Raw genomic sequence first — 24,439 nt, forward strand, 5'->3', positions numbered from 1 at the left:
AATAAGCAGTTACGGTTTTCATATTATCATTTCAATTGGAATTACTCTAAGGTAACATCTGTGTGCCTGTGACAAAGCAGTCTTTAGCCAGGTGAAATTGGGCATGCTATAGGGCTGCTGAACATTGTAGGCCCCTGGTTAGCACTTGGTTTAAACTTGTGTACTTCTTAAACTCTTCTTTTTTTAACCAAGAGTAAGTGAAATATTATTTATGAATGATGTGTGATATGAATGATTTGACTATAAAATAGGGAATAAGTAGTACTTGAAATAAGACAATTCAGTCCAATCCCTGGCTAACCAAAGGAAATCAAAATAGGCATTAACTCTTGGGATACATGTACTGCGAATACTTTTTTTCCGGAGGAAAAAGCCATTCTCACATCATCTTACCACTGGGGTTGTGATACAGAACTTTGTGTAATAGGTAAAAAATGTAAATCTTTATGCTTTGTTAACTTGAAGCTATGTTGATTTTTCACCAGCTGCAAAGGACTGGAAGGAGCTTTAACCATTGTTAATCTCAACAGTTTAGACACTGAATTCCCTACAACAGCACTTCAGAAGAACTTGAACCTTTTTTGTAGGTTGAAGTTCTGTAATAATAATTTGTCTGTAAGCAGTCTGTTGTGGTCCTCTCTTCTCTCCACACATGCTTTCTCATGCTGTTTCTAGCACTGAACTCGTGGTGGCCAGGTGAGTAAGCTGGGCTGCCTGGACACCCCACCTGGCATAGTTAGCTGACTCATGCTGCTGTGAGAGGAGATGAAGTCCAGTGCTGATGTAACAGAAGAGTTGAGCCCAAATGACAGAGTATGTGGTGGGGAGATTGTGGCAGTCTTCTGGCTGAAATGGCTATGAAATGGTGTCTGTAATTACATTTGTTCTACATTAGTTGTTAACATGTTCACTTCCTGTCCCTGAGCCATTTCAACAAGATGATAGAGATTTTAAGTGCTCTAAATTAATCTTAATGGCATTGTGGTCAATGACATAGCCAGTATTTTATTGTATGCCAGCTGAGCACTGGTTGGATTTATATGTGAGTGCAGCTCATTAACTTTCCAAAGTATTTTATGATCCCAAGTTAGAAATTGCAGCATGTCTGCATGACAGTTTTGCCTCCTGGTGGAATATATTGTTGCACCTTTGGCTGGAGCAGTTGCATCCTGATCATCAGATGAGGATGAGGCAACTAGATGCTTGCCCCATGAGGTCATGTTTATTTAGAAAGGGGCTGCACAAAACTATTCCCCCTCTTTTACAACTCTAAAAATACCTGGCAGTCTTTTTGCTTAATATTCCTGATTTGCCCATTGTCACGTGGGACTCCTGAAGTTTCTCTCGCTTCTTTCTCCTTCAGGTCATGCTACAAGTTTTTGTCCAGGAATATTAGTTATTTCTGTTCAAAGCCTCTTTCCTTTGCCCTGCAACAAAGTTCTGTTCCCCCCCGCCCCGCCCCCCACATGCTTGCATTTAGTTCCCTGAGACATCTCTCTACCACTGTAATTCCCTCAGTGACCATTTCTTTCATTCACACTTTATTTTTAGTAATGGCTTCTCTTATTTTAACTGGTCTGTTAACTGAGTCTGGAGTGAGGATTCTAAGATGATATTTGCTTGCTATAAAAAAGAGTTCCATTCAATCTCTAGCAAAGGTGTTTCCTAAGAAAGTATCAGGTCATTGAATGCTCATTGATTTCAGCTAACTCTTAAGACAGTTCTTCAAATCCTTAAATATGTTTTGTTTTATTTATATTCAAAAAAGGCTCAGTGCAGTGCTATGTGTGACTGCTCAGTTTGGAGCAAAATCATCCTTTAAAGGTGAGCTGTTCCCTCGGTATTCAGTAAGCACATTTCATTATCATGCAGTCTTTTTTGAGTATTGCCCATGATGAATAATGAATAGGAGATTGGAACAAGGCATTCTTCTGTAATTTCTTCCCATTATCACATCTAACTATGTTCGCTACAGCAGAATTGATACTTCAATACAGCTACCTCTCTCTCTCTCCTTTACTTACCAATGTTGTAAAATTTATTGCATTTGCACCACACAAAACTTGTGGAGGTATGTGCACGTGCATATGAAACAATTCATACACATTCTTAGCAGAACCTGGCCCGTAGCTTGTTTGTGTGTGTAGTGAACTGTTATTTATTTTGAATTTATCACATTTTAGAGATACCATGCCTTGATTGCAGAAGTGATCCAGGGAGTTCACAGCCAAGGGTGTTGGATCCAGACATACTCTGCTATATTAAATGTGTGATGTGACCATATCTTTATCTCTGTAACAATAGTAAAAACAATACCTGTGCCTAAAATAGTCAGTGAGCAAAATAATTGTAAAAGATTTCAGATTATCAAGTAAATTGAAGCATTTAAGTACAGAGACAATGCATGTGTTTTTTAGCTGAGTGTCACCGCTGAAGTTGCTGCCGATGAAATAAAGAGCAAAACACTATTAATCTGCCTTTATAAAATTTGTAAGTGCTGCTCTATTGAAATGTTGGGGCCTTCTATAACATGTAGATGTATGTTTGAAGTTAAACATGTATTTAAAATTAAACTAAGGCACAAGCCCTTTCTGAACTGAGATGTTAAAATCATTTTAAGATCGCAAATATACCAGTCCTGGACTGAGCCTGTGGGTATAGTCACACAGAGAACTGGAGCTTGTCTGGAGGGGTTTCCCAAGAGCTGTGCTTTATGTGGAGTCTGCTGGCTTTGAGGAAGGGATTAAAGAACAGACTTTATTCCCAGGATGGCTTTGCTGACACCAGCTGATGAGCAGAAACATCTGTTTGATAATGGGAAAGCACTCCAAGCTCCTTTTAAAACACCTGACAAAGTTACTTTTAATTCTGTGTGAAGTAGGTGGGAGGGATAACAATCCTTAATTGTAAAGTGGATTCCTGTGTTGATACAAGGTTACCTAATCCATGCTTGCCTGAGAAAACAAGATTTATGTTTGTCACCAGACTTAGGCTCGGTTTCCATACCCTCATTTGCTCTGTCTGTTCAGACTTAAGTAAATGTAGCAAAATGTATCGAAGACAGGAGAAAGGAGAGGGGGACACCTAGACATTAGCAAAAGAGGTATATGCCAGCCTTGGAACGTTAGCTATGCTTGCTTGGAGAGATGCTGTAATAGCGGGAAGCTAAATGAGAACAAGGCTGAAGTCTGTTTTGCTTGCACATGCCTATGTGATGTGACAGCATTCAGGGATGGGAAAAGGCTCTCCACGTGGGTACCTTGGGGAGTGGTTTTGTGTGGTGAGCTGGTTGGCAGTATCTGTGATATCAGATGGTGTCATCCAAGGGTTAGGATTATACATGCCACTTTTCCCCTTGTCAGTGTCAAAGCTGACCTTGTTGTACGTGATTCTGTGACAGAGATACAGCAGTAGTTACCCCTGTGTAAATCCTGCATCAGGCTGTTTTCAAGATTCAGAGAGCTATTTTCTTTACAGCACATGAGACAGAAGTGTGAGATCCAGTCCTGCTTCTCATGATCTGAACTATCAGTGGCCATGAGCAATGCACAGCCCTTTATTTAAAGAACTTTTTTTTTTTTTTCTTCTCTTGCTGTGCAGCTGACTAACAAGGACTGCTTGAGTGGTGATCTAAAAAAAAAGGACTGTGCACATGGCAGATGCTGTTGGTGAAGATTGCCTTGGTAGAAGTGTCCCTAGCCCAGAGGCTGGACCAGTCATGTCTCCAGAATGTCTGAAAGCCCCTCTAGTTAACAGGAGTCATTCAGTTGAAGTCAGCAGATGTTGTTTTAGACCTTCAGAGCCCAGTGATCCATCTGCTTTCACAAGCCTTTCCTTGCTAAAATAGAGGTCCACTTTATTTCCTTGGAGCAGGATTTTTCATCCAGTGAGCTGTGATTCCCCCAGGGCATAGGGGAAGACAGTGATGACAATTGGAGTGGTCTTAAGACATGGAAAAGATAGCTAAACATTTAAAGAAAAGGTGCCTTGCAGAATGAATGCAGACTATTATAGAGGATTATTATGATCAGTAAACTTTACTATAACAATAAATAAAAGAATACAAATGTCTTGATATGAAGCAAGGTGATGTTCCCCTAAAAACATAGCGCCACTGCAAGAATAAAGGTTTCAAAGGGGCTGCACACATGAGTTAGAAGGTGACATAGAAAATAATGTCTTCAAAAGCAGGCTTCAAATGTAAAAGTGTATATATAATTCTACAGGAAAAGGTGGGCTCTGGTGTATGGCATGCTTCAGGCATGCAAACTTCTTACTGTAACATGATTTCCTGCAGTTCTCTCTGCTCTTCCTTTATCTTTAGTGAATTCATGTAGGGGAGAAAGTTGGAACACAGTCTTTTTGCAATTAGACACATGTAAATAATGGATTTTTCCTTTTCATTGCTGTGATCAAAATGCTGAATTTGTTACATATTCTTCCTACGTACAGAACTGTACAAACCCTTTGGTTTGACCCAAAGTATTTCACATAGTGTGAAGAGATTACTGCAAATTTTTCCTTACCATTCGTCATCCGTTTAATTCTCCACTCTTTTCACTTAACTTGTAATGCAAAAAAGAAAAAGAGAAAGTAGTGATTTTAAAATTTCAAAATAGAACAGTCCTACTTCTTTTTATTTTGTTCCTCTGTTTTTTTACATGATACAATTATCACTAGTCTTTGGTACAATGGTAACAATTTTGGTGAACATGCTATTCTCTAGAAATTAAGTTGTGTGTTGCTGTCTAGAGTTGTACTTGTCAGAATTTTACCCGGTTTCTGTTGTAGATAGTTACTAGTTCACATTTTTTGGAAGTGCACTGAAGTAATAAGACAAGAAAAGCTCTCTTTTCTTTTCAAGTGCTAGCTTTCTTTTTGATGGATGATTTTTAACTGCTGTAGATTGGAAGATTTTCTCATGCTCTGTAGTTAATAACCTGACTTCAGTTAGATGAGATTTGTTTTAAGTATGTTGCCCATTTCTTAGCATATATCATGACTCTCCGTGGGAAACAGTTCTTATTTTACAACCACATTTATCTGCTCTGGCAGCCTGGTATTACAAATATTTTTAAATTTCTTTGACTTATTTTGTGTAGCAGATGCTGAAACACTAAGACAGACTAGAGAAAATGTTGGAATATTTGCAAATTGTTTGTAAAAGTATGCTGTTTTATAGCAAATACTTTTGACTAACTATAGAGGACGAGGCTGTTGATCACTTACAACAAATACGTGGAACTTACCATACTAGTTTCAGGAATATTTTAGTATTTTTTCTGATAATGTTGCCAAAATAATTCTAAGAACCTGAGTGAGGTCACTAATATTTTTGAAATAATACTTCATGATGATTTTTTTTGGGAAATATTATCCGAGTGTGGCTGAGTATTGAGTTTGTTTAAAGTTCTTATGAAGCTACTCTGGGCCTCTGGAAAGCAAACAAGGGCAAACAACTCGCATTTTTACCCACTTTAGAAAAGAATGAGAAAATATATGTTGCAGAGATTTAATTTAGAATGTCTAATAACTTTCAGAGTTGTTAACAAGTATCTTATAAAGAGGGGATCTGGGTTTGCAGGCACAAACCTAGTTGCTCAAACTTGTGATACAAAGGAGACAGTCAGTTTGGTTCCATTTGAGGGAGAAATGAGAGGGCTGGATTTTTCTTTTTCATAGTCAAAACTCCTGTTGAAAAATTGGTAGTGGTTGCAAATGTAGATGTAAGGGAGCTAAGAAAAACCCTCAGAATTTAGGTTAACTGTGTGAACTTTGTTATATTTGTAGGTATACAAATTGTCATTACGAATATGATTCCTCATAACATTTTTCTGATATTTTTCAATGAACTATACTGCATCAGAACTATACTGCATCAGAACACCAGCAATGTACTGTTCATATACCTGTTGTCCAAACAGAACCTACCTCATTAATTCCCAGATGTGGAAGGTGCTTGGTGCAGGTTGTTAATGGTCACAAGGATGAATGCCTGCTTTGAATTCCCTCCCTGCCTCTGCCACAGAGTTGCTGTGGGATGCCAAGTAAATCACATAAACGGACAGAATCTCATTTAGTCATTATTCATGTACTACTGATTTTGTGAATGCCCAAACTAAGGCATCTGTGGCCAAAACTTCTATAAAGTGTTCACCACTGCAGTAAGGTATAATGGAAACAGTGCTTTAAGTATGTGCAATCAAACTGTTAAACAGACTTGACAGTGAGAGGTGTCAAGATAGGCACCCAGAATTACTCTTGTTCTCTCTTTGGTCTCCACTTTCTTACATGAAAATAATAGTCTAACCTAATCTTGCAAAGATTATGAAGAAGAGCATTAATAACATTTGCGGGGTAGTAAGTGCCATTGCAGTGAGTCATGAATTATGCACTTACACTGGAAATCTGTTTGTCTTTTGTAGGAGAGAATGTACTGCTTTTAGTTACATATTTAGGCCAACCCTGCAGAAAACTTTGTTTTTTCTCTTATTTAAATTACTGTAAAATCAAATTCTTAGTACGGTGATCAAACAGCCTGTGGGAAAGTATATAATAATTGGGCATTATTTTTCAATCCAATGCAGTTTTAAAGTAACACTACCTACCTGCCTTTTGAAATGAAAGTAGTAAACAAACAAATTATTCTAAACAAATCTCATGTCTTAATCATCATTCTGTTTTACTTAAGTTCCTCTTTGGAACAGAATATAAAAACTTCATTACTTTTGACTGAGAATCTTTTTATAAACTAAGGAAATAATATAGTCCCCGTTTGATGGATTTGGAAGTAAGATATGGTCAAAATAAGCCCAAACACATTAAAAAAAACATCAGTATGTGGAAGTTAGGGGCTTCAGTTTCAAACTTACAGGTGCCAACATTTAGACTGAACTCTGGACCAAGCTCCTCACGTTGTGAATGGCACACAATGTGACCAGAATGTGTCATCCAAAGCAGCTAGCCAGGTAGGCAGAGTGTCACAGACTGTCCCCCGCGGTAGCCCTCTGCTAACCAAGAGGGAATTTCTGAGGCCAGGGTAGGTCTGTGGTGGTGTGTGCAAGGTTCTCCATACATTTTGTGCTCAGTGGTTGCTGGGTGAAAGGCAGAAGCAAGACCAGTGTTTGGAGATGGTTGACTGCTTTGACAATATCTATTGCCTCAAAGCCCCTGAGAGACCTGGGCAAAGGTGTGGGTAGTTTCTGAACTGTGTTCCAGCTTACGGGTGACCTTGGTGTGAGCCATGGAGGTCTGGCAATCCAGAGCTGTTCTGGGCAGGCGGAGGGGCACACAGGGAAACTTTATGGGCGAAATAAAACTACATTCAGCATTAGGCAGGAGACAAATGAGAGTTTGCAGCATTGCAGCTTTTGTACCTTGGCTCCATCTCAGACATCACTAAATGCCTTTTCTGTATTTGCCAGGAGACATTCATTGTAATGCAATAAGCTGAACCTTGATTTTTCTTCTATTTGCTTAATATTTTCTTCCCTTCTGTTGTCCTCTTTCTTATTATGGATAGATTTGGCCACTGTCAAATTGAATGATTTTTGGCATACTTGGTTGACTCTTTTTTTTCCCTAATTTGCTGATACAGTCAACTGTGCCAGTAAAGCAATTATGCAAAATTGTGTATAAAGGTTTAATGATACAAAACAGTGTTCATCACAAATCTAATTGTGATTCCTAACATCCTTCCATAAACTCTGTGGTTAATATGTATTTTGTTAAAACCTGTATTTAGTTCAGCAGATCAGGGAACATTTTAACATACACATTACTGTTAACTTTGAAAGGAAGCAATAAATAAAAATAGTGATTTGGAGGAGTTCAGATGATGATCTATGTGCTTTCAGGTAGTGATTATAAGAAGTCTGCTTTATTACATATCTCATCAGGTTACACCATTACCTGTTTTACATTATGAATGATTACTATGTATGGTTGATTGTGCACTGAGTCTAATACAACACAAAGATTAAATGTGTACATGGACATTGTAATGAAGCAAATAATGTGTCTCCCTACTGAAACTCAAGAGACAGTGGGTTAAAAGAGAATACAGGTACACCGTACATAGGCTTGATATCTGGTTTCCACTTGGATAGCTGAACTGTTTCAGGAAAAGAGCAGTAAAGCAATACTTGGTAATACTTTCACTGAAGCCAAAAATCCCATTGGCTTTTCTTAATCCAGAATAGAGCATTTAGGAACATTCCAAAGCTGATATTTCTCCTTCACCTTTGCATTGATACTTTCTGATTTCTGTGCTACTGCTTTCCTTGGAACCCTGGCTGGGATTTAATCCTACCACAGAAAGTACTGGCAAGTCAGATATTATTACTAGGATTGACATTTAGTAGAGTCTCATTTACACATCGAACTGTGTGGAGAGACCTTCTGCCACAGTCACTAGAGACAATGCAAAGGCTACTTCCATCAGGCAGGGTATGAGGAGAGAGAACGAAAAGTGGTTCTCCTTTCTATCCCCTTCTTAGTTAGCAGTTGTAGGCTCTGCATGAAGGAGTTGCTACAGACTGTAAGGACAGGGAAGAGTAAGAAAGTACCTGGCAGTACTTTCTGCTATCTCCCTAATCACACTTGAATGCTGAATTATGAATGTGAGTTATGTTTACTTGGTTCACTCCAGGTATTGAAATGTGTGAGCTGTGTTATACTGAACAGATCAGTCTGTGGCTTATACAAACAGCTTTAATTTACTGCTTTCTGGAAACAGAGGCCTGAAGCAGTCGTGGAGGTTTCAGGAATGTTAATTGTTTGTGTACATGAATGAGCTTAGAAATGGTCGTTTTTGCAGTCTTCCAATAGCTCACTGAGGGTAATGGTGTCACTGCCGGAGAAGAGAAAAGAGAATGATATTTTTTTTTTTCACAGTCTACTAATATTTTCAGGGCTTGATATAATGTGCCTTTAGCAAACCATGAACTTCTCTCCTACTGAGTCACTGCATCCTGCCTACATTCAGTGTAGGCAGAGAACCATTATACTAATCCACTCTTCCATCATATCTCTAACAAACATATGTATTTCCTTCGAATACTTATTTTGATACAAGAAGTGCAAGTTTTTTTATTTGGCAACACAAATAAGTAGGAGATTGTGACTTCTGAACGTCGTAACTTTAATTGTGGTAGTTCTGGTTTTCAGCTATGATATGACTTGACAAATGTATGACAATCATATTTGGCTTTAAGGGAATAATCCTGCCACCTCATAGCAACCTTAGAATAATTCATTCACCTCTTCTGGTAGGATAGATTTAAAAGGCAGATGCTGAAATTGGACTTTTGCTTTGTTTTTTAACAGGTACGGTTATATGCAAGGCCTGATGCAATCCGAAGAGGATCAGGGGACTATGCACTAAATATTACAAGGAGACTCATTGAGTTTTATGAAGATTATTTTAAAGTGCCCTATTCCCTGCCAAAATTGGGTAAGATTTCCCAAAGAATGTGAAGTTAATCCAGAAATTAGGGATTAAGTCAGCTACTCTAAAGGATTGTAATGTGTTGGATTTCAAGTTGAATGTTTGGGTTAATTTAGGAGGATCATTAAGTAAGAAATTTTTCCTTGTGGAGGAAGGGAAGCCAAACCATGCTTTCTCCAACCTGGAAATGAAAGGAGCAGGAAGCAGTCAGTATTTACATTTATTAGACAACAGGTTGAGAACCTGAGACCTTTCACTGACAAGTGAGCTGGGTTTTTCTTTGTTTTTTCAACATTGTCAGTTTTGGTTCTTACTCCTATGAGATAGCCATTGGAAGATGTTTGTTCTGTAATAATTGTACCTTGGTGCCTCAGCCTTAAATGGGGAGCAGAAGTGAAAATATTTGTGGAAACTGGCAGCCTGTAGCAGTGCAAGACTGTGGGCTTGTTTTTTTTCTTTTTTGATTTTATGGCTCATATGGCTTATTAATGATGATTCGTAGACAAGCTTATTGTCTTGTTTATTGAAAAAATTGCTATGATTTTGTGACCTTTTAAATGTAAATCCCATAAATTACTATTATTTTTAAAAAACAGTTTCTTATCCTTCCTTTCACCACAATCAGTCTCCTACTCATTTAAATACTTTCCACAGTATTATTATGCCCTCCCTCCTTTGGAGCATGTTTGATAGAGATTCAGAAAAGCCTATTGCTCAGCAGCAGGAAGAGAGCATGTATTTGATCAGAAGTACTGGAGTTGGAACCACAGGTGATCCTCCCAGGAAGTCAGGGTTTATTTCATTAAATCCCTTGCCTGCTGAGTAGGTTTATTGGACTTAGAGCTAATGGTGTAGGAGATAGATAATGTAATTGATGTTTCTAGATGAGGGTATTGCATGAATATTTTTATAAGGATAAATAAATATGTGTCTTTTAATAACAGGTTGCAGGCAGTGTTCTCCTAGAGAAATATGCAGATGGGTTAAACAAGCATATGGCCTATTTAAGTATACACAAACTTTCTATGTATACTTTCATTTATGTCTTCAAACATGTTAATAATGCTTTGTAAAGGAAGTTCTAGGCTTACAGGGGCCAAAAATTTAGAGGGAGAAAATATAATCAAGAACTTGTTGAATAGAAAAGATGAACATAGAATAGTTTCAGTTGAAAGGGATCTTAGAGATCTTCTAAACATCCAAACATCGTTACTTCAGGTAGTTTATTGAGAATGCCAGCTGGCAGTAGTGCTAGTAACTCTATCTGCTTCAGAGTATCTTTCAGAACTATAACATATGGTCTTTAAAACCAACATGCTATATCCATTGTCATTGTGCTGTGGCATATATTTTAAAAATATCTCATTGTAAGTGAATATATTTCAGTTTGGATCTTTTTGGAACAGAATGGGAAGAACAGTCATAAGTAAAGTTGTATTTTTTCATCAAATATTTGCAGTAAAATTGTTAATAGGAAATACTACGTAAAGACTAGCCATTCAGTAGTGGTACAAGAAAATAATTACTATCGAGAATAATTTTTATAATACAGTAAGGTTGAATTTATTTAATATAGATATAGGAAGAAAAATGTCTAAACTCAGTGATATAAATATTTTTGAGAATTTTATTTACATATTTATTTACAGGTATATTTGTTCCAGTTCAAGCAAACACTGATTGCTATATTTAGTCATGTGCTGGTGTCTTTAACCTGAAAGAATGCTGAATTTTTATTTTTGCTGTAAACTTGAAAAAAATTCAAAGGTTAGAAGGTTAGGGACAGTAGTCTGATGGGTGAATAGAAGAACTAAAAATGGTAATAATGTAACCTGTCTATGATAGGGATTTTTCTATAGTTTTGAAGAATTTCCCAACTGAAAAGACAAAACAGCATTAACAACAGCACTGGAGAAAGCATATGCATCAGGTAGATGTGCTGATACTAAAAATGCACCTGGGCTCTCCAAAAGCTTAGGACTCTTCTGATTTACTGCTGTCAGTACTGCAAAGGATTGAGTACTTTATTACAGTTTTAAGAAAAATGAGCATGTTTTCTTCGGGGCATTTCAGAAGTCTTTAATTTCACTTCTAAATGTGAAAGTGGGAGTGAAAAATGAAGAATGTACTTTGGAAAGCTTTTTAATGTCAACAGTTTTATAGAAAATGTTCTGTTTCAAACAGATTTAAGAAAAAAAATGTTTCACGTACTTTTTAGTTCTAACAAGAAGAAACTTAACCAAATGTAATTATTTTTGTTGAAAGCACAGTTCATGTTTACAAAATGATTTTGTTGAAACACTGACCAGTTGACCCTGGAGGTGCTGTAGTGGCTATTGAGTGAGACATTTTTAGTGTCAGTGGTGTCTGTGGGGCTGTCTGTGTGTGTTAGAGTTGGAGCTACAGGTGATTCTCCCTGGCCTAGGGACCTGCCACCTTTGGCAAAGCACTTTCTCATCTATGTGGTGATCCATTTGAGCTCTCTATATAGTAGGAGTATCTGAGGACATTTAGGCTCTTTAGATGTGTTGCTATATCAGAAGGTTCTGTGTTCATTTGTTCACTTCTGAATTATTGAGATCCATTTCCAAGGCATTTGAAACTAGTGCTCCTTACTTGAGTTTATATTACATCAGCCAGTGTTCTCTACAGGAACCAATTCCTCCTGTTGCTCTTGACTACCTGACTGGTGGTGACCAGGCTTTCTTGCTGTGCTTACATGCAATCAGATGGCTGTGGCTAAGGTTTTTTACTTCCTATATGGTATGTACTGCCTTCTGAATGCACTGGAGAAGTAGATTTGTTTTCCAGTTGATGTGAATTCTGGTAATGAATGTAAATTGGGAATTTCTCTAACTGGAATTAACAATTTCTACAGTTAAAAGTTCTACTTAGCATGTGCTTTTTTTTCCTACTCTCCACTTCATACTCTGAAATGCAAGGTGCTTGTGTAAGGTTTCAAACCAATATTTTTTATACGAATTTCATTTATGAAAAATAAATCATGTCTTTTAAACAAAACCTAGATTTTTCCAAGACTATAATACTATCATTGTAAATATCGGTTAAAGTGGTGCGTAGGTAAAAACTATGGAATTTTATTCAATCTAAAGAAGGGGTTTTAATTACATTCTTATGGCTAGCGAATACAAAATATTTCTGTATTTATACTGCATGGTTATTTTTAATCCTGTTTGCACTGCACAAAAAACTGCTTTGTATGCACAGAGCTTTTTCTTATGAGGGTCTTTGAGACTGGAAAGGTCTTGAATTTTTCCCCCTGAAGCCATGACCAGTTGCTGTTTTGGTGTGCACAGAACTTAGAAATTTAAAAAGAAAAAAAAAAACCATCAGAAAAACCACCTTAAAAGAGAGGCTTCAAAGGTCAGAGTCACACTATGGGGAATGAAAATGTAATCAAGCCCTCTTGCCATGTGGACAGCTGTGATTCTTTAGGTGTAAATGGTTTGAGGTGGAGGGGCTGACTGGCTTTTCCAACCAAGACTCCACTTCATGTGGGGTCACTTGAGAATCCCCTCCCTCACCCTGCTGGTCGCCCTGCTTTTGATACAGCCCAGATTGGCTCATGTCCAGCCTCTTCTCCACCAACACCCCTAAGTGAAACATATTTTCCGACTTCTGAAAGTTCTTTTCTGTACATTTGTTGTATGGTAAACTTTGGAGTTCCATCTGATATATTTTATGTTGTTTATTGTTTGGTGGGATTTTTTTCCTTTATGGTTGTGGTACTAATAACCTGCTTCATACAAAAATTTTATGGTTTTGTTTTCATTATGCTGCATAAAACACTGTGAAATTGTGATTGCAAGGTCTCAGAAAATTATTTTCCAAGGGATTTAGTGAACATGCTGCACAATGGAAGACAAGACTTGACCATTAACATTTGCTCGTGCAGTGTTTTTGGAGGATTCAGTTTTTAAAGTATGTCACTGAAGAATTTAAACTCTCTCGTATGAGGTAGAAAATAACTCAGGCATTAGAATGAAGAAGTTCAGCAGGGGAATGTTCGCATTCTGATTTTTAAAAGAAACTCATGTACCTGTGTTCCATTTCCTGATAGCTGACAGTGAACATTCTGGTGAGAGAGAACTGCTGCAGCCTCATGCAGTGTGAGTCATGGCAGGCCCAGAGAAAAAGCGTTGAGATGCTGTTGTTATGTTAGCCAGCTGACTTGCTGTGAGCCCTAGTGATTAACTGTTCCTTTTGATTTAAGTGCTTTACTATTAGCTTGACTCTTGGGCATGCTCCTGACCTATTCATTGCAACATTGCCTTCTGCCCTGCTTGATCTTCCATCATCTCCATCAGCACTTCTTGTGCTCCTGCTTTCTCCCCCTTCGTTTGTCCTTCCTCCTGTCTCTGCTGCTCCTTGTAGGGTGAACCTCCATGTTGCTGCCTGCATTCTTTGCTAAAGTTATGCTAAAAGTTTCATAATTCTACCCTCATGCTTTCTCTCTAGCTAGGTGAGGCTTCCTGCCACCTGTCCAGCTCTGAACTGAAATTACTGAACAACACCAAGCAAGATAGTTTGTTTTTTCTTCTGTGTCTATAAAATTAAAGTATTAATTAGTCCTTCTGGAATGGGGAAGGGTGGGAGAGCAGGCACTAAAAACTTCATTCATGTGCCTAAACAGAATTAACTGGTACTGTTAAATGCCATGGGGTATTGTGAGAACTCTTAGCTAATATCCTGCTGGCTTTCAGATGGGATTCTCTTGGGCCATGACTGGCCCATACCTGACAGTTTCACATGGATTGAGTGCTTTTTAATAGCTTTGAACACCTCAGTTGGGGCTATCACCCATGTTTAGGCAGCAGAGTTGAAGGTTTGCTGTTTTCTTTGACTAACTACTTGAAGAAAGCATAATGCTTCTGCACATGGAGGGCTATTTGTTGATACAGATCATTCCTGCACATAGAAATTGTGTCACTTCTTCCCTTTGAGGTGTGGTTTTGGCATGAGAGGGCTTTTTTTTTTTTTTTTTTTTCTTTTTTAAATTTCTAAGCTGTGAGCACTTCAAAACAGAAACTGGTCAGGACACTAGGGGGAAAAATTCCAGCTCCAGCCATAGGGAAAAGCAATGTATTTTCTCAGAACAATGCTTTGATATAGAAAAGGAACTGTGAATTATTAAACTGAAACAAACCACATAGGAAATCAATCCATAGTATGATGTTAACAAAGAAGGGAAAAAATAGTCATCACTTAGGACTTACTATATTGCTCTAAACTATTTCAAATGATAAACCAATTATTTTCATTAGTGAGTTTAATACAGCTCACAATGGGCATTCTAACAGGTTTTGGAAGTTTGTTAAGGGTACCTGATCTCTCTCTGTTGCATTAGCATGGCAAGTCTGATATTATTTGCAGGAGATGGGAAAAGTTACGTGTAGGAATGAAGTAGCCTTATATAGAATAAAGATGAATGGGCCCTGGTGGATAATTCTGTTCTGAATGGGATGTTTTCATTATGTTGTGATTTCCCTTCCCTCTTAGCTGTGACAAGAATAGAATCCATACCTCTCAGATAAGGAAAGTGTTCAGACAGGAGTATTATTGCCAGTAGCAATTCAGTCCATAGTAAAAAGAAGGTGACCAAGTCTGACAGTGTCCCCACCGGCTACTTGGCTAAATCAGCTTCGCTTTTAAATGAGTAGTAAAAAAAAAAAAAAAGAAAACAAACAAACAAACAAACAAAAAAAAAAAAAACCCAAACACCTGAGAATGATGCTGCTATGAGAGGGTAATAGGATGTGGGATTGTGGGAGATTCCCTGGAAATGTCAGGGCTGTTTTTGAGCCAGGAGAATCCTTCATCTGAATGTAAATAGATTTTTCCCAAGCTGCTCTTCAGTATATGTAATTTGAACAGTTAGTACCAGTGTAGAAGTGGGTGCACTGAATTTCAGCAGTGTCTATTCTTAGTTCTCTACCTTGTGAGAAATACGGATGCCTTCAGAAAATTCAGACTTTGGCCAGCAGCTGAGATATTTTATATCAGTAACTGTAGCTTTATTTTAAAGGAGCGTGTCTAGGAAAAACTTAGGTCTTTGGTCCACAATGAACTTCTTGTTTGTATAGGCATTATGAACGGTAGTTTTTATTATAGGACAGGGTCTATATGCCATTAGGATACTGTGACAGTTACTTTCTGTGCATGATGTGACACTATGAAAGTTACCATGCAAAGCTCAGAGCTACATGGCAGGAAAACAAATACAAAAGGGTTTGGATAAAAGATAAATTATATCACTGAGGATACTGTGGTAGATTTAGATGGTGCTCAAGAAAAGGGATGTGTCAATCCTGGGCAGTGTTCAGGAAGATTGGATTGCAGTAAAATCCATGCAGTAGATAAACCATGATTTTTTTTCTTTTGAAAATTGTACCTATAGCATTTAGTTTGAATGAAGTAGGTAATGCTGTTGATCTACATCAATTAAGAGTACCAAGGAGAAAGTAATGACCTTTTCTCTCAGAACTGAGGAAGAAACCTGATACCATCTATGTCTAAAATAGGACAGAAGTGTTACACAATCTACTCAAGTATGTTGTCCTATGGTGGAAAAGGAAATGGCTGTTGTTGACTTAATGAAACGCGTAGTCCTTATGCAGTCATATACACCGGGCATTATTTAAACAACACCTTCAAGAAAACTGTATATTTACAAACAAAGGTAATGGAATAATATGTAATGGACTAACGTGTTCATAATGACAGTATTTGAGTAAATATGAAAGTTTACTGCTGACTTGCTTATGTGTAATTTTGATTCATAGTTGTATGACAAACTTGAAATAATTTCAAGTTCAGTTCATGAAGGTTCCAGTTTTCATTTAACCTTGCAGTTTCAAATGGAAGAAGGGTGAACAAGTATACTATGGTGACTCCTGTTTTTTCTGTCTTAACATGTGAAGTAGAGGATGTACTGAAGAGTGAAACTCAGCAAAATCAAAGTGTTGTGCTGGTGAGAAAAAAAAAAAAAAAAGGCAGATTATAGGACTGTAGGACTGTCCACATCAAACACTGATACAGTTCACTCAGACTTTTTGTTTAATGTGTGCAGTTTGAGTACAGGTCAATTCTATTATTTTTTAAGAATTTTTAGTGTGAATTGATTGAGACAGGTAGTTTTACGTACTTCAGTGGCAGCAGCAGCAATAACTTCCACTAGTATTTTCTTCTTATTCAGGATTGTGGTTTTTGGCCTCCCACATTAGATTTGAAAAGTGAAGATAGCTCAGTTTCTGGCTGGATTCAAACAAGTTCAAATGAGTCTAAGAGGAACTAACAATCAATACAATGAAATCTGTTTTTCCATTCCTGTCTGAAAATATGTTCTGCATCAGTTTTAGCCCTGCCTAGTGTTTGGCTTGCTGAACCCTATAGTTGCTGTGTTGGATCTCCAGCCCTGGAAGAGGTAATGTTATGACAATGTTCAGAGTCTTATTTCAGAAATCTGTTCAGAGTCGTGTTTCAGTAGCACAATTTTATTTAGCCTGAAAGTCATACTATAGCCTATTTCCTTGGTCAAGACAGACAAGAAAACCTTAAAAGACATTTCTCCTGCATCTCTCGCTCACTGGAGGCACTTAGAGCTGTTGGGGTTTGCATAACTCCTTGCCTTCCTTCTCTTAACTGATTTAGGATGCTTAGCTCTAGTTTCAGAGCTAATCTGTACCTTTTGTCACTTATTCAAAGTCTCTGAATGGCTGGGAAGAAAACTTCCATGCAGAAAGACTACAAGGAGATTTTAACAATACTTGCATTGTGTTGTTCTTTTTGCATACATAGCAATTGTTTTCACAGCAATTTCAAAAATCCTGCCATCAGTTTCATGCTGATGATTAGGACCTTTAGAAGTGTGTGAATTTATTTATTTTTCATATGAGTATTATTGGTGAAAGGGAGTGAAAGAAGAACAATTGGGTTTTGGTTTTTTGTTTTCTTTTTTTCCCCCTGCAGCACTGAAGAAGTGTTCCTGTTAACTCTCCATGTTTTCAGTTTTAGAAGGATTGTGCTCCTTTGGCGTTGTTCGTTACACTCTCCAGATGGTACTGTGACTAAGTTTGTTTTCCATTAGATGCTGATTTGAGGGCAGCAAATATATTACACTGAGAAACAGAAGTTTTACTAGGCAAAGCTGATGATAAAGCACTTTGCCCACTGCCTCACTGAAAGTGATTTGTATTTGGCTTTGCTTATTTTCTTTGGCTTGTTTTGAAATAAGAATGTATGTATTTTAAAATGTTACCTATTCAGGCATAATGTAATGCCAACATCATGAGAACTCCATAATTGTCCCTACTAAGAACATTCTTTTTCACTATGAACCTTGTTCCATAAAGAAAATTGATGAGGGAAGTACACACACACACACACACACACACACACACACACACTCGCTCAAAATAACCTAATTAATGTTCTTCCTAGTAAATCTAAAAGGTGTGCATTACTAGTGCAGGGAGAGTTAGAAAAAAGTTACCACTTACTTGAAAATATCCTGAGTATTAGAAACAGCTAAAAATCTTTATGTAGATGTTTAAAAATGAGCTTTCACATCTTATTTCTAAACTGTAAAAAACCCTATAGATATAGATGTAAAGAAGATACATTTTCATGTATCAGCACAAAGCACACAAAGTTTCTTTCAAGAGATTATTACAGTGTCTTGGAAAGATTGTAACACATTAAAGTGGGACTTAAGTAGGCCAGAGATTTCTGTTCATACAAAAGATGTGAGAAAGTGTATAGCTACTGAGCTGAATAAACCTATTGCTGCTGGCTAGATTCTGCTGGCTTAGTTATAAACCTTCCACCTGTACTAGCTAGTTTCTGTAAGCTACTGAAATTCAAAGGGATGTATGTGCTCACCTTTTATTGCTTTTGCTAAGGATATTGTAACTGAAAAATATCCTAACACAATGAATTATGCTACGTTTGCAGTTCCATGCCTGAAGCGACTTCATTTTTACATTATGGAAACCAATGATTTTCAGTGTAACGATGAAAATATTAAGATGGCTGAACAACTTTTATTTAAACAAGTGAATCTTACCATTGTGCATTTCCCCCTCGCCCCACCTTGCTTCCTGGGTGCTAGTAAGCTTCTTAAAATGGTATATGGACATTGAAAGAATCACTTAATTAAAATTTGGTGGAGATCTCTGATAGGTGCTGCTAAACTTGCTTTCTCTGTTCTCTCTTGTTGTATGTGAATTCTCCTTTTCTTCTAATTTATTTAATTGCCATCTGCTTATGTATTTAAACCATAACATTTCCAGATGCAGGATCAGCTCTGTGAAGACTGCGATTTCTGTCGCTCTCTCTGATTCTTATCAGTAACACTTCTAACAAAGCTGTCCTCATGAAGATGAATATTTGTCATAGTGATAGCACACTTCAGGAAGTATATTAAGCTAAAACAACTCCACTGTTCAACTAAAAAATATGTTCCTTGTCATATGCTACTGCTGACTGAAATTAAACTTGGGCAACATTTTAGTCTAGAAAAATCCAGCTGCTTTTTCTTCTTGGAGTGTTTGGCACTGCTGCAAATTGTTCTGCTTTTGTAAGTGCTGGGCAGTTCAATCCTGAAGTGGGTGGGAGCAGAAGGGAAGGGACAAGTGCGCAAAAGAACTTAGAAATGAACTGTGGAGACCTTTGTCAGAAGTTTCTGCAGCTATTGCTCTGGAGGATTTAGATAAATCTTTAGAAACTGTTTCCAAATAGTGCCTGAGTTTGTCAACAGTCCTGAGCTGTGCAACAAGAGGGAACTTACCAGTGGAAGGGATCATGCCAAAAGAGGTCCTGAAAAAGGACCTCTCAAAAGAGGTTCATTCAGCAGGGACTTTGGTCTGTCACCACCATGACGCTAGGTTTTCTTTTGAAGTCATGTTGTAAAAGCACAGGTAATTTGACAGAACTTTAATTACATGTAGCTCTTTATGATGTGACTCCCAAACAGTAACAGAGGTCAGTGGTGGAATTCCTCATAAGAAATTATGTGAGATGTTTCCATGGTAGTTACAGTACCTAAGCACTTTGTAATCACTGTTTACATGTAATGTATTTGCAAATGGAGAAACATCACAGTTCTATTGTCCTATTTAGATGCTCAGCTGAAAGCTAAAGAGTGAGGACAGGCGGAAGTTTTTGCTGGTCAGATGTGTATAAAATGCTCAGTTGCCAGGTAGAATTTGAGTGTGCATTGAGACAGACAGCTGGAACTTGCATCCTTTCATGGTTAAGTATTGATGATTTATGTGAGGGACATACAAGTGACTGCAGTATTTCCTGCTTTAAAGTTGGTCTGAGAGGTGTTCCTCCTAGAGTGCTAATTCTCAGGTGTGGAAATATATAAAGCTTCACAAAACTGTCAGCCCTAACTTAGATACATAGAATAATGCATTATATGTCTTTTCACTGGTAATGTAAAAATTAATTCCTAGGCATCTTTTCTCCGTATTTGTGAAATGTTTTAAGCTTTGCTTCTTTCTCTCTTAAGGTAATCACAGGGAACTGAATTTTAAGAAGAAGCAGGCTGTTACTCAGTAACAAACAGATGCATTAGAAATGCAGTTTTATGCTTCATGCCATATCTCCAGGATTTTCTGTAGAAAGCATACAACAGTTTCCAAGTGATTAAAAGGGTCTCTGAATTGTACAAGTTACGATTGATAACACAATGATCTTATGTAGCTCTTAATAAAACCTGCCAGAGAAAGAATGTTGACAAGTGACACTGAAGGATATTTGAAATTGCTCTAAGTCATTCAGAGTAATAGTGAACAGACTGTAATGCTTATATTGTATTTGAGGACAGTTGGATGGAGGTCCAGCCCAGAAAAATTCACTGTTTTATCTTTGTCAGTCTGTTTCTTGAAAAAAAAAAAGAAAAAAGAGCTTGCTCTTTGCAATCAAAATACAATTGCTGTCTGATAGCTTTGATGTGGAGTATAAAATGGTCAAATCTAAGTATACAGCTGAAGGATAATTTAGTGTTTCAATAGTGAAGTGCAGAAAAATAACATTACAAGCAAGTAAAATGTAATTTTAAACATTAAAAACAAATCTTCCTACAAGTAGTTCTAACCTCTTGAAATTTTACATATACTTGTCTGTGAATGTTCCTTTAATATTAGTTTGTCTGTCCAACCATATATCCTGGCTGTACTTTATAATGGTGGGCCTATAAAGACTGTAAGAACCCATATCTGTAGAAAAAATTTCACTCAGCAGATGCCAGACTTTTATAGAGGCTCTCCCAAACTATAGTTCCCACCTTTCTCCTGTCATATGTAACAGGTGTAAGTCTGATCATGGAACCAAGAAGTGTGCATATGGGATAAGGAATCTGGGAACAGACAGTCTTACAAGCATGTGATGACTTTGGAAATGTGGATAATGAGGAGATCGTGTGTGCTGATATTTTGCTGGTGTAGAGTTAATTTTCTTTTGGTGGCTGGTGTGAGGCTGTGTTTTGTTTTAGTTATTGCTGGGCAGAGCTTACACAGACCCAAGGCCTTTGCTGCTTTTCATGCTGCCACACTAGTGAGGGACCTGGGGGGGTCTGGGGGGCTGGGAGGAGACACAGCCAGCACATGTCACCCAGACTGACCAAAGGGGTGTTCCAGACCCTATGACATCATGCTCAGTGTATAAAGGTGGGGGAAGAAGGAGGAAGGGGGTGACGTTTGAAATAATAGTGTTTGTCATTCCAAGTCCTGATGGAGCTCTCCTGGAGATGGCTGAACACCTGCCTGCCTATGGGCAGTGATGAGTTCATCCCTGGTTGTGCTTTGCTTGTGCACAGCTCCTGCTTTCCATATTAAACTGTCTTTATCTCAACACACAAGTTTTCAGGTTTTACTTTTCTGATTCTCTCCCTAATACCACTGGTGGGGGAGTGAGCTACTCTGTGGTGCTTGGCTGCTGCTGGGCTTGACATTGTGGCAGTTTTCAGGCTTTTATCTTGTGGGTTCCATGGAGAAGATGGGTCCTGTTCACTGGTTATGAACTAGTTGTCCCTCATTTTAGAAGTCTCCTGACCTTTTTCCCGTTGCCTCTTCCACTCACAAATCATCATTGCAGCTCTTTTTCATCAGACCCAAGAAGGATCAGGCAAGCAGGCTGTCCTATATGCAGTTTATAAGACATGGACTTCAGTGGTGTAAAGTAGTTTTCTTCCCTTTGATTTTTTGGGGGTTATTTTTTACCAGCTCTTTCCAGGGAACTGTTTTTCAGGCCGGTCCCACAGTTCAGCTGCAGTGTTGAGAAGCTGCTGCTGGCTGGGCTATCCAGAACTTCTTAAGTCAGGTCTGCTGCCAGTATGCATGAAACTATAACCCTAAAAGATTGTAGTCACAGATGGTACAGCAAAGCTAAGTGTAATTCCAAAGTAGCTTGTAACATTCTGGTGTATGTTGTGTGTGTTATCAAAATCAGGGACCTCAGCATCAGAAAACCCCTGATTGCTGTCGGCAAAATAAAGGTGGCAGAATCAACCCACCTAGAGAGAAAGTACTGTCATATACTCTACCACTAGCAGCTTATTTCCATTATTCAAGTGGTCTAGAAGTTAAAGTTGACAGACAGAGAAGCTGTAAAATTGTTTCCCTTCAATATTCATATTTAGGAGGGGGCCTCCTATAGAGAGGTAATAAGACTGGAGATAATATAAATGCCTTTCTTCGCATCAAAACTTTTGACTTGAAAGCAAGCTGTTTTATATTTTGCAAGGTAATTCCATGCAGAACTAGTCTTTTGACAGCATATTGTTTGATCTGTTAGACTGGTGAGCTTCACTGAACTCATTTTAAAACTCCCAGCTGGGAATTTGCATTCCCTGCACATCCAGGATCAAGGCATTTTGACCTAGGGATTATGAACAAGTCCAGGTGGCACAGTGTTATTCCATCTTTGTGTGAAGATGGAACATACCTGATAATGTGGCTATCGGTTCATGGTTCATGGTATTAAAATGCAGAACCAGTCAGGTATATTTAAAAGCTTTTTTGAATGTCTTTATCCATCTATCATCAGCTACAAGGGATAATGCCTTTCTTCAAGTTGCTAAAACCTCATTTGTGATGCAGAACTTTATAGAACTGGATTTAGATAAACAACCACATGTGGATGGGGTCTCTTCAGTAAGGCATCTTTCCTTTATCTTAATACTCTAGCACCTTGTTCTTCCTTAAACTGAGCATGCTGGTGAACGATGTGTTGTGGAAAGGTAGTAAATTTTCATTTGTTGGTGTTCCCTCAATACATGTTTATGATTTTTTTGTCAGTAGCTCTGTGTCTCATGCTCTAATGGAGAAATTGCATGAGTGCAATTCATCTCATATATAGTTCCTTCTTTTCCAATGACTGAAACTTTTCTAGAGGTGTGTGTGGAGTACCCCAGTAAGGGAAAGGCATCTTCATCCTCACAAGTCTGTTATAGGGGGCACATTCTCAAAAGCATAGACCATGTTGCATTTCTTTCAGCATGAATAAGTTGCATTTTTGGTATAATCCATGTTAAAAAGTTTCACCAATAAAGATGCTTTCTTTCTTGTCTTAGCAGATTTAGTGAAAAATGGAAGAGCAGATGCCCACACTGGATTTTATAATAAAGAAATGTTAGAACTTTTGGCTTACACTTTTCTTTATGCTGATCACTGAGTTTTACTTCAAAATCTAATAATGATATTTCCTCATTTTTGCTGTCTTGGGGAGGACTGACTGTATAGACTGAGTGCTGAGTATCATTATTATAGTGCTAATTGCCTTTGTTATCCTTTTCTGGTCTTTCTGTATGTGCCGTTTTTGATGGCAGTGGCCTCTGAGTCAAACTGTTTTCTCATTTGTACATTACACTTCTCTGTGGTGTACTATGTTTTCCAGACTCAAGTTAGCAAGAAGCTGAAGCTGAATCCTGTACCTGATTGTTTAAAACTGCCATCTGAGATATACTTCAGATTTAAAAATTACATGTGCTCAAACTATAATGAAATTGTGATGGGTTTTAGCAGCATAGTAAGATCTGTATTCTTTAAAAAGATTTTTTTCTGTATCAGTTAAAATAGACATGAAAAAGGATTTTTTCCCTTCTTTATTTATCTCACCTGAAGTCACGCGTTATGACATTTAGGATTATGGATTTACTTGGACTTTATCTGGAAAGTTTGGTTTGTGAGGTGGACTGGACAGTTAATCTGTGCATACTAGCTTCTCTACACCACTGTGTTAACTTCTGCATCCCTGCCAATGTGATTGTGAAGGCAGTATAGTTGTAGTACTTAACAGCATATAAATAAGCTTTTGTTTACCTTCTCTGCTCTTGACATTATTTTTATGTCCACTGGAGCTGTTCTAACATTGAACCCATCTCTCCATCTTTAAACTCTATTACAGCAATCTTTGCTTGACATCTTCCTTTCATGCTTTTATACATTGTGATGAGCACTGAGATGGGGAATCCCAGGTGCAGTTAGACTAGAAATTCAGTATATGGTTGGAGAGCTGCCAGGCGCTGGGATGAGTTGCAGATTTAAGAATCAATATGAACTGCCTGACTTTACATGTGGGCTACCAACTGGTTGTCCTTGCTACTCAATATGCATACTTAATTTATGTTCTAAATGGGATGGCACCAAAATATATACTTTAAGAAGATGATTTCAGACATAATGTTCTGTATGCTTGCTCTTAAAAGGTGATGCTTCATTTAGGCCTTGAGTTTATCATAAATCCGATTTCGAATGTTTTTAGTCAAGACATTTTATTCAATTGGATCATACTTTGTTGTCTTCCTTTATGCTTCTTTTAGATGTTGATGTAATTAACAAAAGTTGATTTCTTTTTCTTTCTTGTTTCTGTCCAAAGCAAAAATATAGTACAATTTTAGAAGATGAGATTGGGGAGCTTTTGTAGGCTGTATTTGTGTAGACAAAAAACTTTTTAAATCAGGAGTTT

General features: G+C 37.8%; 1 protein-coding gene across 1 annotated transcript in view; it reads left to right on the plus strand.

Moving 5' to 3' along the window:
• Positions 1 to 24,439, plus strand: part of TRHDE (thyrotropin releasing hormone degrading enzyme) — a 198,142-nt gene that overhangs the window by 29,146 nt on the left and 144,557 nt on the right. Inside the window, exon 3 of the mRNA XM_041465641.1 lies at positions 9,328 to 9,454. Within this exon, the coding sequence (XP_041321575.1) occupies positions 9,328 to 9,454 (127 nt within the window). The remainder of the gene's footprint in view (positions 1 to 9,327; positions 9,455 to 24,439) is intronic.

The sequence above is a fragment of the Pyrgilauda ruficollis genome, unplaced genomic scaffold (assembly GCF_017590135.1).
Source record: "Pyrgilauda ruficollis isolate IOZ18807 unplaced genomic scaffold, ASM1759013v1 scaffold19, whole genome shotgun sequence".
In the NCBI taxonomy this organism is placed as follows: domain Eukaryota; kingdom Metazoa; phylum Chordata; class Aves; order Passeriformes; family Passeridae; genus Pyrgilauda; species Pyrgilauda ruficollis.